This window comes from Notothenia rossii (assembly GCF_949606895.1).
Source record: "Notothenia rossii genome assembly, chromosome: 10".
Classification (NCBI taxonomy): Eukaryota; Metazoa; Chordata; class Actinopteri; order Perciformes; family Nototheniidae; genus Notothenia; species Notothenia rossii.
The window spans coordinates 18,484,680-18,499,080 of record NC_136908.1 but is presented as its reverse complement, the minus strand read 5'-3'; the positions used below and the strand labels follow the sequence as shown (position 1 = coordinate 18,499,080).

Below are 14,401 nucleotides of genomic sequence, written 5' to 3'. Positions count from 1 at the left end.
TTGTTTTAATATAACAGTTTCTGCTTCAACTACTGTAGATCATAAAGCTATTCATGTTATTCTACAACAAGCCTCCACTCCACACGTGGGAAAGTTCATACCACAACATCCCTTGATGCATATCACCTACCTCTCTCAAAAGAAAAACAATAATTCATTAAGGAAATAAAAACCTTAAAATTATGAATCACAGCCTTTTCAAAACGTTGGCATACGAGTTACAGGATGTGGGAAACAATGGGATTCATTTGCAGAAATGTCAAGGGTTTGTTGAACAGTAGAGCGACAATTAAAGGGAGATGCAACAACAGACACATTGTGTACAGTGCTGGCCCCTCTCAATGGGCTTTTGATGGTGACTGTAGGTGGCTCTGACTGGACTCTCTGTTCTGCCTTTGTCCCCTCATCCAGGATCATACACACGACGTGTGTGTACCCACTGACCCTCTACCGCCCCTTCCTCGGATTCTACTTCTTCAACGGGCTAATGTTCGTGCTGCAAGCTCTGCACATCTTCTGGGCCATCCTCATCTTGCGCATGGTTGTTAAATTCCTACCTGGCAATGTAAGAACGGCCACATCCAACTGCCCCCGTAACACTTTCACCTCCAAGCCAGCTCTGACCAAATATCATGTCTTGTTTCACCCTACAGCACATTGTTGAGGATGAACGCAGCGATAAAGATGAGACTGAGTCGGAAGATGAAGACGGCGGTCACGAAAAGCTTCAGAACGGCCACGCGCAGAACGGCCACGCGCAGAACGGCCACACCCCACTCAACAATAACCACAGTAAGAAGGACTGATGGGACTGTGAGCGATTAGACGAGGCTGTAATGGGCCCCTCACCTGAAAGCCAAAGAACGGGAGCGTGGCGTGTTGACATGGGTAACAGGCCGCAACACACACACACACACACACACACACACACACACTACCCTCCTTTCTGGATACCTGGTAGTCCAAAGTGGACAATTTTACCTCTCTGTGGATTACGATAAATTAAACGGAGAGAGCGGTGGGAAGCACACTGATCTGCTTAGCACCTAAGCAGCAGAGTGTTTCTCGTTCCACGCAGCTCATCCTCCGCCCTTTGCTTTTTACTAAGATTTTGTGCTGTTGACCTCGTTGCCACATGCCAAATCTGCCTGCTTGTAGCTTTACGTTTTGTTCCTGGAAGTGATTTGAGGAGATGCTGTGGTTAGGACATGCACAGTTAGTCAAAACTCTTCCAAGTATTGCTACCCTTAAACCTGACTGATTTTTTGCTCTAAATAACCACACTGAATTCAGTGAAACTGTGAGGAGCGCTAAAGGTGAATGATGTCTTTCTATGGACCATAACCTGATTTAAGTCTTTTTACTGAGGTATCTGTTAATAATGAATGTGTGTGAGTTGCAGCTCCCAGTTTGTCACTTTGGTTTTTCTAAAATATGTATTTGTTCCAATAATTTAGAACTAAATCATTGGAGCTAAATAATGTTTTTTAACAGTCTGAAAAAAGTGCTCGCCGGTGCTACATCTGCCACGTGTTGAAATGTGCCTTGTGTGGATGTTTGTCTTAAATGCTTCACCTTGTTTGGGAAGCAGAACGCACATAGATCTTTTTTAAATGTTTCGTTTTGTTAACGCTTCATATCTTTCTAAGTTGTATGATTTTATTTTGTACTATTTGTTTTCAGTTCAGTCGACGGTTTAAATTGGGGAGCAATTTGTCAGTGTAACCCAAACCAATCAGTAACTGTTTATGAATTCTTTATGGAGAGAAGGTGGTCGATAGCATTTCCATTCAGTGTTGTTTTTCCCATCCATCCAAAGATGCACTTTATGGTTCCCTCTAATAGATCAGCACTGACTAAATGTCTTGTAAACAAGCATGAGAGTAGTTAGTATTTCAATTCAAACCTGATTTCATTTTAGTGTATGATTTAAATGTTGTTTAATATTTATTTTCATCCACCCAAAATCTTCCTCTTTATCAGTTGTCTTGTAAAAAATAATAATAACTTGAATGAAATCTTAAGTAAAGAGGTAAAAATGAAACGGCAAAGTATGGTTTACATTTCGTACTATCTTGTCATTTGCAAGTGCCTTCATCATTTCAAGTGTTAATTGTAAAAAGAGTTGTTATCCCGTCCTGTTTGTCTTTCTTCCTGCTGTCTTTGTGCCCCGTCACACCAACGCTCCGAACTGTTCCTCTGGGCCTCTAACCGACCTGCCTCAGCTCAGCGATCAGCTGCAGCTCGCTCTGAAGACCTCCGCTTCCACAGGAAGCTTTGTGATTCTGCGTTGTGCTGCTGAGATGTAAGATCATAGTGACTATGATGATAAAGATAATTGTGGATAACTATTCTATGTCTTTTACTTTTCTATTTTCATCATCAGAATCTGAAAAGATCATCTTGCATCCATGGATTTTTCTTCTCATATTGAAATCAGGTTAACGCCACACTAACACGTGTAAAGGCTGAGGCTTTGACTTGTTTTTCTCATAAGGTTCTTAAGATTAATTTTTTTTAGTTGATCAACAGAAAATGTAGAGGATAATAATCTGACAGACAAAACAGTCATTTAAAGGCCAGATTCTATGGTTTTAGAAGATCCCCATAGGAAATAGAGATCTGCTCTTTTCTAACCAATTGATTAACTGAGAAAATAATAAATAAATAATGAAAAGAACTGTTAATTGCATCCTCTGAAAGTGTTAATTTCCCTCAATAATGGAGATGCAATCTCCGCCAACTACTTGAACTCCTTGAGGGCTGCAACTGGTGATTTCATTACCAATGTATCTGTTTGTTGTTTTTCTGTTAAATAAGTAATTGTGTTGGCCTTTAAAATGTCAGGAACTAGTGAAACAAGTTCTGCTCTAACAAATTCAGCTTCCGTTTGTTTTGTCTGAACAAAATTACCAATCAAGAGAAAAAAGCAAAAACTCAAAGATATACATGACTAAAAACAGAACAATAATAGCATTACAATGTATTTGAAATAGTCTGTTTTCAGCATAATAAACGTTATTATATTAAATAATAATTATTGATGCATTAATGTGTTCATCACTTTAATCTTGCATCAGGTAAAAGGATGAGCTGTTTTAACCTTATATACTTGAGGTTGCTTATGTCATTCCCTAATTGACTGATGTGATGAAGCTTTATATTAACCAATATTACATGATAAAGTCTTATTAATCTGAATCAGAATATTCAAAGTAACTTCATTTATCAAATGAATGTAATGGAGTAAAAAGTACAATAGCTCCCAGTAATTATCTTGGAGAGTATAAAGTAGCAGGAAATGTGACTTATGATGAATCATGAATGTCTAATTGATGCTTTTGACTTGACCTAAACAAGAGATTGACTGATAAAACCTTATGACTATTCACACCTCAACAAAAATAAACTTAAGGCTCATCATTTGCTGTAATGGTCTGTGCAATATCAGACATTATCCTTGTGTGTGGTAAGTAAAGTATAGGGTTAAACTATTTTGTGATTTAGACGGTGTTGTTCTTTCTTGGGACTAAAGCTAATGATCGAGTGTATAATTCAGAGGCTGATTAATCTGGTGACACCAACATAAACACTGTGCTGTGAGACATGCAGTCACTGAGGAAATGGAGCAAACGCAGATTGGCACGAGCACCACCCGTCAGTCATTGGTTCTGCTGGTGTAGATTAGACTATTACAATATCAGATAGCAGAGTTGTGGTGACACTGAGCAGCACCCAGCTGGCACGCTTTTTGGATGCAAAATGTTGCCAAATCATGACTAGAATTTATTTATAATCACCTTGAAGTAAAATAGTTGGTCTTCAATCAGCTTTAAGGTTTGAGAGTGTTCATCAGCTTCTCTTACCATCCGTCTTTCTCTTCTGCTTTCCCCCTACGGTGGAGGAAACAACATTTTGGCTGCAGCCTTAAAGGCCTTCTTGGCTAATTGCATAGTGGGATCACTTTACCTCCACACTGTCCTGGTCACTGGCAGCCCCACTAACAATCTCCATCTAAAAGCAGCAGGGTCGATTTCCACCATGCCCTCGCATCTGGCTCTGCACTTTAATTGCATCTCCTGTTTCTGCCTCTCCAGCGTCTGGACTTTCCTTGACACGCCCCCCCCATACCCCCCTCACCCCCTTCTGTGTCCAGTCTTACTCCTCCTTTTTAAATCTTTGTCTTTCCTTTCCCATTTAATGTCCTCCTCCTTCCCCTGTTGCCTTTTCAGCCGTGTGTAATGAATAAGCTCAGTGTCGCCTCAGGTGCTTGAGCTATAGTGGTGTGAAGTATTATTGGTGACAGCCATGGAGGTCCCCGTGACAGGAGAACAAAAGCTGTGGGGTGTTTGATTCACTTGTGAACTGTGTAGAGCGTTATTCAATTCCTGCTTAAGTATTAATAAAGGCTTTACACGCCAGGGGGAGGTCGCAAGGTGCAAGTGTATGCATGTGTGTATGCAGGAAGCTAATTCCTGGGCTGGTCATTTTTCCTGTAATGATCACGAGGAGAGGGGGACAGTTAAGACTCGGGTAACTGATGACTGTCTTATGTAACTTTAGTCATAAGGAGACGGATGCTATGGAAGCTTTTCAAACATTTGGATGGGCAGTGGAAAGACTGCAGCAACAAACACCTGATGGCAACATAGAATGGTAAGTTAGAAATGATAGCTTTAAAGTTATTTGATAATATGGTTCTCTTTGAAATCAAGTGTTGCAGTGTTCACAATGATTCAAACTATGTAATGTTTTGTCTTTAAACAGGTTCAAACAATATAAGTCATAACTTTGTCTTCCCATAAAGTTTTTATAACTAATCTAACAAGAGCTGATCTGTTTTGGTGAGAGTTTAAAGGCTTTGTGCTGTTTCCCTCCTGAATATAACAAACGGGCAGAATGATTATCAAATCTTGCAAGTAAATATCTCGGAACAATACAAAAACACAGTCCGAAATCAAAAGTTTAGAGCTGAAAAGATTATTTGATTAATCTAACAGTAAATCAACAAAAAAAAGCTAAAATATATAGTCTAGTCAGCTTTTACAATATGGAGCATTTCACTGTATTATGAAGTTAAAGTTAACGTAGACTAAATGTCTGTGGACTGTTCTTTTCACAAAACAAGATATCTGAAGACAAAATATTTGCTATCAAGAAGTTGTGATGGGGATTTCACAGGAAGTAAATGTACAAATGGCCCACTGTGAAAATACAAGTAAAAGTATGGCACTCAAACTCTAACAAGTGTTATCAGCAAAATGAGCCCAAATTATGAAAAGTAATACTATTCATTGTGCAGTAAAATGTTCCCTGTAGAAGTATAGTACTGGTTACCTTCCACCACTGTTTTTATGTGCTGTCTGCAATAAAAAGCTTTAAGGTCTTTAATCTTTTTCTTTCAAGTCATCACCATCATCTCCGGAGCACATGTGCCTGTTCTAGTGCTGATGCTGCACTGAAGGATTTACCAAAGGATCATCGGTCATAGTCACCCACATGGAGAAGGCTTCTCATCCCACGCCGCCACAGTTTGAGGTGGACGTGGACCTGGGTTTCGCTGTCTTCTTCCTCTTCCTGCTGTGTTTCTTCTTGCTGGTGACAGTGGTGCGCTGTGCCCAGACTGTACTGGATCCTTATGGCTCCATATCCACCTCCACCTACCAGGAGGAGCAGATCACCTGAGGCAGACAGAGAGGGGTGAAATCAGACAGTGACAGGAATCACTGCTGTCAAAGAGCTGTGTCTAAACATTCCATGTCCTTATGACGTTGATTTGCTCCTGATTCTGATCTGAGTTTATATTAAACCAATCATAGAGCAGTCACAATTGTATTTACATAATATAATACAATATCGGCATGGTACTTACATTACTACATAAAAAGGACTAGAATAATATAGAAGTCTGTGACAAGGGGCCCCTTGTCATGTCATTGAATACCCTGTCAATGCAGCAGCGACTACCAAATGTGTTTGACTGAAGAGGCAGGAACTATCTTCCTCAGAAGTACACCAATTCACGCAGCCATCCTGAAAATCTTACAGAACACAATGTTTATTATTTTGTTCAATAAACCATGTGCATGTCACCTAGCCTCTGAGTGTGTGGAATGTATTTTTGGCAGTGGCAGACAGGGTGACAGAACTAAACAGGACTCCAGGTGCATGGTTTAAGCCGACACAAGCTACTCAAGTTTCCTAACATGTCACGCAAGCTACATGCATTAGGTTTTCTCAATTTAAGAATTACGTTTTCATTTGAGTAGTGTGATTGGGGCCACTTGAAATCTTGAAGTTGCACTGCAAAACCCAGCTTTAATTTAAAGTTGAATGCAATGAACAAGAAATGCACAAGGAATATGTTTACTTAAAGGGCCCATGTCATGGCCATTTCTACTGATCATAATTCCATTGTTGAGGTATACTAAAATAGATTTATACTGTGCAATTTTCCAAACTCACATTGGTTTCTCATACAGCATCTCTGTAAAGTATCTGTATTCACCGGTATTCACTCTCTGCCTCTCAGTAGCCTACTTCCGTGGCACTCGATGACGTAGTATGCTTGAAATAGTGGCTCTGCAGCAGCTTTACTCGCGATTGAGAAACACCCGGGGTCTCGTTCTTTTCTATGGGAGCTGCTCTTGTATGAAGGTAGATATGGTGCAAAATGCGAGAGCGTGTAAAACCTGATGTGAGCACTTGCAGAAAAAAAATCTGAGTTTGTGTGCATACATTTACACTTGTATAAAATGTTCACGTATCTGTGAACCAAATTTGAAGTCACAGAATAAAAAAATAAAAAAAATGAACTTAGTGATGAAATGTTCACTTGCAGAAAAATATAGGCTATATTTTTTAAATATATTTTCCATTACAATTGCAACTTGGTTAATACAACCTCTCAAATCAGTCATTACAACTTCACGAATCTGCTCTGTGGCAGTATAAATCGACGAATCTGCGGCCTTGACTTTTGTTAAACTTCTTGCAAAGTAATTTTCACCTGTAGATGTGGGGGGATGGAGGGTGGGGTTGGAGCGAAGGGGCGGAGCTGGGCCCAGTGACGTTAGGGACTGATAAGGAAATTGTAGTAGTGCCGTTTGGCCACTACGAATTTGTTCCTCAGAGTCCGGCGCACTTCCTGGGGGCTTGGTGTGTGCGTGCGTGGGAGGCGGGGCCTCATTCATTCCTATGAGAGTTGCTCATTGGCGCATGGATGACAAAATGGCCCAATTTTTGAGAGAGTGATACGTCACAGATTACCCAGCATGCCTGAGAAGTACCACCTAGTTCTACCATGGTTCTACTATGCCAGTCATCAGAGGTATACATGTGTTAACATCTCTTATAGGTTTCATTTCTTATTTTTGTGAATTTCTATATAAAATGCTGATTTCTACCTGAAATGCTTATGTATTTTTAATTACATTTTCGTAGAGCTTTGACTTTTTCAGCTGAATAAATATTATAACTCTAGATGGTTTTGTTCAGCATTTATCAGAGCTTTATGTTGTGCCCAGCATTCTCCTGTGCTGTCAAATCAAAATGTGGATAAGCATAAAAACAACACTAAAATAAACACTACAATACAACTTCTTATTTGACACACACAAGGTTGTTCATTTGTGTGTATAAATATACAACACAGGCTATATATATATATATATATATATATATATATACATATACAAGTATAATTAATAAAACTGTTATATTGATTAGAGCTTTGACACATATATCTTTATTTATATATGTATAAGTATGACGACTTCCTCGGTCGATATCATATGGTATAGCTAATTAATCTGGGTCAAAACGTGTTGTGCGCCCACATGCAAAGGTTGTAAACTCTGGTTTATCCCTGTGTGGTATTATCATAGACTGTAATAATAGTAATAATAATAAGTAATAATAGCAAACAGCAACGTTCAACTCCTTTAATGGTATATTGCAAGTGCAATAAGAAGCTACAGGCACGTTAATCTACGTCGGTAATATTAACTTTATTTAATACAAGATTTACATCATACAGCCCATGTAGTATAATATTTTACAAATGATGAATTACAGCAAACATGTGCAATATATCCATTATTACAGCTCCGTGGGATGCCAGTAAGACGATATGGGTCCGTTCTTATTGTGCATCCATGGGTAAAGGGGAAAACTCATGTACTGAACACGTCACATCACATGAACGTGCCGGGCGGCGCGGTCCCGTGGTTTAGATGCGCGTTCATAATGCAGAGGGAAATAATTATCAGAATAACATTATTAGCACATTTTTATACTTTAACTTGTGGAACGAATGTTTTTAATAAGGGCTATACAAGTGTTCATACTGGGTAGTTTATTTAGTTTAAAAAAAATTATCCAACGATTTACAGACCGCTCTTTCCCCATGTAAGTCAATGGGGAAAAAGTGTTTCCGGGCCTGGCAACCAAACGGAAGTGTAGTACCGCCGTTTGGCCACCACGCATATTTTCATCTGAGTCCCACGCACTTCCTGGGGGCTTGGCCCGCTGCTGTATAACACCACGAAGAAGAAGCAGCAGCAAAAATAATCGGTAAGATAACATTCTAAAATGGAGGAAGCTGGCTTGATTACGAGCATGTTGTGACAATTTCCTAGCCAAAATCGTTTTGCCTATATTTGTATACACTCGTGAAACAAACAAGACGACGGTTGTGTGTCTTAAACCTGTTGTGTTTTCAGGAAGTTAACGAGGAGTGTATGCTATCGGTGCTAGGCTGAGAGCTAGCTCAAGAACAAAACAACAGGTAAGCTACGGTTTTTTGCTAGCATTGCATGTATTATAACTCGGCTGAGCTCTAACGTTAACGTTTATAAATATGTAATCTTTAAATAACAAATAAGCCATGTGTATTTCTGTAAGTCTAACGTCACGTGTTGTCCTCTCATTTTGTTATGTTCACTGAACTGTCATGTGTCAGCTTCCTTGCTGTGTCCTGTACGCAGGTAACCAAAAGATTAATAAGTTATTGGATCCTGTACTTAGGTACAAAAATAAAAAGAAGTCGAAAACTCTGCTGCAAGTATAAAAGTGAAAATACAAAAGTATAAGCATCAAAGTATACTGAAAGAACCAATAGTAAAATCACTTATTATGCAGAATGGCTATTTCCAAATAGTTATTATTTATTATATTTATTATCCGACTTTTATTGATGTATTATTGTGTTTTCATGCAGCTGGTAAAGTTGGAGACAATCGAATTACTTTATAGATAAACTGTAGATTGGGAATCAATTCACACTAAAGTCTTATTTATGCATATTATATTTCATTTAATTAATGCAAAGTAACTAAGGCGGCTCGAATAAATGCAGTAGAGAAAAAGTACAATATTTAACTTTTGAATGTAGTAGCGTAAAGTATAGAGTAGCGAGATAGAAATACTCAAACAAAGTTCAAGTACCATAACATTTTAAGTACGGTACCTAAATAAATATACTTATGATATAATGTACGATGTGTAATATTCACTGGCAGAGAATTTGTACACGATTGTCTGTATGGTACCAAACTAGGAACTTGACGACATTTTTTTTTTAAAATGACTATTTGCAAATATGTGTCTTATTCGTGAGAAAGTTTAGTCTTTAAATGATAAATAGTACAGACACTCTACATATTTAGGAAATGGGAGCTAGCAAATCATTGGCATGTTTGCTTGAAAATGTCACAACGATTATTTATAACAAAGGTTTTCATTCACTAATTTCTGAAGCTCTGGAACAAAATCATCTTTGCTGTAAATGCTTTTTTTCTTTTCAGAAAACATGTCTGACTCTCCATGTGAGTCTGTTCCCTCCACAAGTGAAAGTCCCAACAAGGAGACACAATTGAAGGACAGTTGTGACCCTCTCAGTTTAATAAAAAACGCTGTGGTGGTCTTGACCCGACTCCCTGACTATAAGATCAGCGCTCTGCGACCACCGACGCCACAGCAATTCTACAGTGAAGACGACTCCTGCAGTAGCTCTGACTCTGATATGCTGTGGGAACAAGACGATGATTCTAGTGATTCTGATTTCTCACTCTCAAACAAACGGAAAACTCAAAAAAAGAACTCCAGCAGAAACGGCAACGACAATGGTAATTATTGCCAGCTACATAAAAACACATTTTAAATGGGCCTTTTCCAGGACATTTCTCTTAAAATCCTGTGACCAGCCATTCATATCTTAACATCCTTCTAGCTCGTTTGTTTTAATTTACACATTTTTGTTTGTCACTGTTTCAGAACAAGCCCCTATAATAGTATCATCGGCTTTTGCGCATTGCTCCACTGAAACCACCAAGGTCCGTCCTAACTTGCCAGAAAAAGAGGTCGCTGTGGGCATGATGATCCTGGCCAAGAGGAAGACGATGAAATGGCAACGGGGAAAAATAGTGGATATCGTAACAAAGGGTAAGAAATTCGATTTTCAAGGAGGGAAATGTGCTCACACATAACACCCAGGTCTTTAATAATAGAGATATGTGGATTGTTTGAAGATGGCTTTTATGAAGTGCTTATCCATAGTGAGTGTAATACTTATAGTAAATTACGGTTGGCACGCAGACAGGAGTACCGCCACAGGAGCAAAGCAATATACTTTTGTGAGTGGAGGCAGCAGCAAAATACATTTTAGCCACCTGAAAGATCAATATCAGTTTAAATTTAGCTATATTTAGAATATTTTTGACTGCTTCACCTGGACGTATACAGCCCTTTCCAACAGGAAGCTATAGTTGTTATCCGTGCTCTCTTGACAGCCACTAGGCTCCATTGACAAAACCATACATTTAACAAGCAGTTTGTTTTTTGTGTTATTGTGTGACTTTAGTAAATGCGAAGGGACCCTTTCAGAACACCAAAGTTACACATTTAATACTAACCGATCTAGGCAGTGGTAGAGCAGAAACTCTTGTATTTTATTTGAAGAACAGTGTAGACGGGGAAAAAAATGACTGTAGTGATTTCATTCTTGGACTGTCTTTGTTTACAGAAGATGGGCGGTTGAAGTACAAAGTTTGTTTTGAACAGAAGGGGAGAAGCCTGGTGTCAGGCCACCACATTGCCTTTGACACCATACCGGATCTGGAGCAGCTGTATGTCGGGGCCCGTGTGGTGGTCCGGTTTCCAGATCACAAGTTCCGGCCTGGAGTTTTGTCAGAGCTCCCCAGCAGAAAGAACCGCCTGAGGTGTGTGGTTTTATACCCATGTCCCATCACTAAGCCTGTTCCAATAATTATGTTATCAATTCATGGACATAACCTCATATTATATTTTATCATTTTTTTTCAACTTCCAATTCTGATATCTGGATATTCATAAGAATTATAAATGTATTGCTCTGCCAAAGTAATAGTTGTTTAAATGAAATATAATATTGTTTAATTCTTGAACAATCTATTGTCCAACAAAAGTGGTGACATGACACGCCTACTCCTCACAGAAAATCTAAATGCTTTAGTATATGTTTGATGTTAAACCTATTTTTTCTTTTCCAGGTTCTTGGTTTTCATAGATGATCACACGCCGCTCTATCTTGGTTTACCTTCATTTCACCTGGTGTGCAGACCATGTAAGTCTTGCTGTTTTCACACTCTTTTATTCGATTTTTCTTTTATTTGGGGCAATGTGTCGTGGGAGAATAGCATCTATTAAGCACTATCAAAAGAGTACCTTGTTTATTATGCATACTGACAATCTTTTTTGGATGAAATACCAACTAACTAGGGGTATTCTGTTTTTGGGAACAGTTATAAATATAAAAATATACATATTGTTTGCTTTATTTTGTATACAAAGCACAACATAATTTGCCCAATACTGATGTCCATATCAAGTACACATGGTTCCTTCACAACACTTGACTACACAAGTTCACATGCTCGTCCCGATAATTAATTTAGAATGCAACAAAAGTATTGTGCAAAAACATCACGGTGAGCATATTCATTAAAAGTGACATGGCCACAGAATAAAGAATATTGGCACCTATTGAGATGCAGTTATAACTAGCACTAACTAAACCATACGCTTCCTTAATAAGAGTGATTCATCGGTTTCCTTACAGTGGATGATATTTTAGAGGACATTCCCGACGACACTCACAAGGCCTTCATGACACGGTACCTGAAGGACTGGCCGTACCCACATTTAACGCAGTTCAAGGCTGGACAGATGCTCAATGTGCAGTTAAATGGAGTCTATCAGAGGAGTGAGGTGCAGGCGGTCGACTGCAGCGTGATGCAGGTCCTATTTCAGGTCAGCACCATTCAAAAAGCTGCAGTTTTTTAACTATTGTTATTAATCAACATGTAGTTTTTTTTATTTCTGTGGAATAATGTATTTTTCTTTGGCACTGTCAGGATACTCAAGTAAGGGAGTGGATCCATCGAGGCTCCATCCGACTTCAACACATGGCTAGATTTTTGGACATAAATACAGTGGAAGAGCAAGATTATGATTCTGATTAAAAACCCAAAGACAGGAATATTTATAATGTGGATCGGACGAGCCCCCCATTAGTTACAAGCTGGCTCCTTCTTGCAACAAAAGTTAAGGTCACAAATAACAAAATGGAAACTGAGGAGGGCTGGTGTGGTGCACGGGGCAGCGAGAGAGCAGGGGACTGATCTGCAGCGCTCTTTACCAGGCTGGAGCCACAGGGGGGCCTCATCTCTCCTGATTACAGGACCTGACATCGTCTCCAGGTTCTCTGCAAGAAAAAACTAAAACACAGCACCATACAATGGACAACCACAGGGTTGTCACATGCCCAAAAGAAGAATTTCTTTTATGAAATACTGGTATATTCTACTCGCGCCTGGCAACTGTTCTTTTAAAAACTTAAAAGTAATTAAAATAAGTGCAAAAATTGAATAATAGTACATTTAATTTTTTCCAGAATTGTTGCAACTCTGGTGTACTGAATGTACTATTTTTGAGTACATTTTGATGTATATAATACTATTTTGGAAATAGCCGTTCTGCATAATATGTGATTTTACTATTGGTTCTTTCAGTATACTTTGATGCTTATACTTTTGTATTTTCACTTAAGTAACATTTTCAATACAGAATTTATACTTGCAGCAGAGTTTTCGACTTCTTTTTTTTTATTTTTACTTAAATACAGGATCCAATAACTTATTTGACATATTTATAAACGTTAACGTTAGAGCTCAGCCGAGTTATTCGTTTTAAATTTACAAGACCGTAAATGATCCACTTTATGCTGAGTTTGTTAATTCATTATTTGAAACAATATTTGTTGTAACGTATTGAAAAGGTGAGATGTTGATAAATTCCAGCGAAACAGGGAATAACATTGTTCTTAATCGTTCACTTGTATGATTACTTTTTTTATTTAGGGACTGCAACAACAGTAATTCCTACGACTCAAAATGTACATGAACTTCTTCAAAATGTGTTCAACTGATTAATGTTTTACATTTAAAGATAAGCATAAACACTTTTTGTCCCGTTATTTTATATTTTATGGGTGAAAGTGCACTCTGAACAGATGAGTTTGAGGCTATGATGAAAGACTTTCTGATGTCAATATGGAGTTTGTTATATTGTTGTTGAACCTAAACATCCAGCAGATTTTTAGAGAACCCTAGAACAGTCAGTGACTCTTTATTCATGGACATATTTTTTCTATTCTTTGTTTTGCTCATGTCGTGCTTTCATTTTCTCAACATTTTAGAAGTAGCATGTTTTTTTGCTTTCTTTTGTTTTATTTAAAAATGTTAGGTTGAAAATATGTACATTGTATACTAGCTTCACTCGACTTCCAATTCAGAGATTAATAAAAAATAATCTTCAACTTTGTTTTTTTTCCTGCTGTGTGCCTGGCTGTCTGACATATCACTTATTGTAACTACTGTGCAGCTACCTCCACATATTTGCGACATATTTTATGACATTTAAAGGGAGACAAATGTGGCCGAGAAGAAAGGCGTAACAAAATGCCAACATGCTTGACAGAAGAGCTGTAACAAAACACTCTGAGCAAACAAGTAAAAATCAGAATACCTTTATTAGTCCCACAGAGTGGAAATTTGCAGCATTACAGCAGGAAAGAGCCACAGACAGCTTAGTGTTGCATATCTTAAATGCTTTAAAAAAGTACTAAGTTATAATATAATAAACAATATGCTAAAAAAAGATAACAATTTAAAAAAATTACATAATTTTCAAAAATACAGATAAAAAACAAATCAAATCCTGTAGCAGTTCTTAGGATTTAGCAGCCCGGTATATATTCCAGTTATTAAAGATGGCATATGTATATAAAGTATATATTGCACATAGTTTGACGGTATTTAACAGCAGCAAGTTACAAAATCTACAAGATACATACCTTGTAACA

The 14,401-nt window shown here is 38.2% G+C and overlaps 3 protein-coding genes across 5 annotated transcripts in view; 2 read left to right on the top strand and 1 right to left on the bottom strand.

The window, feature by feature from the left end:
- The window catches only part of LOC307022322 (heterogeneous nuclear ribonucleoprotein R), a 147,840-nt gene that overhangs the window by 65,934 nt on the left and 67,505 nt on the right, over positions 1–14,401 (bottom strand). The window lies entirely within an intron of this gene.
- Positions 114–2,351, top strand: cers2a (ceramide synthase 2a). The gene is made up of 2 exons (XM_079654473.1): positions 114–565; positions 654–2,351. Exons 1-2 carry the CDS (start codon positions 353–355, stop codon positions 804–806), a joined length of 366 nt encoding a protein of 121 aa, XP_079510599.1. The 5' UTR covers positions 114–352; the 3' UTR covers positions 807–2,351.
- On the top strand, positions 8,285–13,855 carry LOC307021801 (histone-lysine N-methyltransferase SETDB1-B-like). Of its 3 annotated transcripts, none has more exons than XM_079654252.1 (8): positions 8,285–8,574; positions 8,724–8,788; positions 9,807–10,127; positions 10,276–10,443; positions 11,027–11,219; positions 11,529–11,602; positions 12,098–12,288; positions 12,393–13,855. In XM_079654252.1, the coding sequence occupies exons 3-8, from the start codon at positions 9,812–9,814 to the stop codon at positions 12,498–12,500; spliced, it is 1,050 nt and encodes a 349-aa protein (XP_079510378.1). In that variant the 5' UTR covers positions 8,285–8,574; positions 8,724–8,788; positions 9,807–9,811; the 3' UTR covers positions 12,501–13,855. The 3 variants fall into 3 exon arrangements, with proteins under 3 accessions (XP_079510378.1, XP_079510376.1, XP_079510377.1); XM_079654250.1 differs by having other exon boundaries at positions 8,304–8,574; positions 11,024–11,219; XM_079654251.1 differs by lacking the exon at positions 8,285–8,574 and having other exon boundaries at positions 8,584–8,788; positions 11,024–11,219.

Coding starts and splice junctions, on each gene's coding strand:
- cers2a (XM_079654473.1), top strand. CDS start 353: ATGGTGACTGTAGGTGGCTCTGACTGGACTCTCTGTTCTGCCTTTGTC. Junction 566..653: donor TTAAATTCCTACCTGGCAAT/GTAAGAACGGCC, acceptor TTCACCCTACAG/CACATTGTTGAGGATGAACG.
- LOC307021801 (XM_079654250.1), top strand. CDS start 9,812: ATGTCTGACTCTCCATGTGAGTCTGTTCCCTCCACAAGTGAAAGTCCC. Junction 10,444..11,023: donor AGTGGATATCGTAACAAAGG/GTAAGAAATTCG, acceptor CTTTGTTTACAG/AAGATGGGCGGTTGAAGTAC. Junction 12,289..12,392: donor TGATGCAGGTCCTATTTCAG/GTCAGCACCATT, acceptor TGGCACTGTCAG/GATACTCAAGTAAGGGAGTG.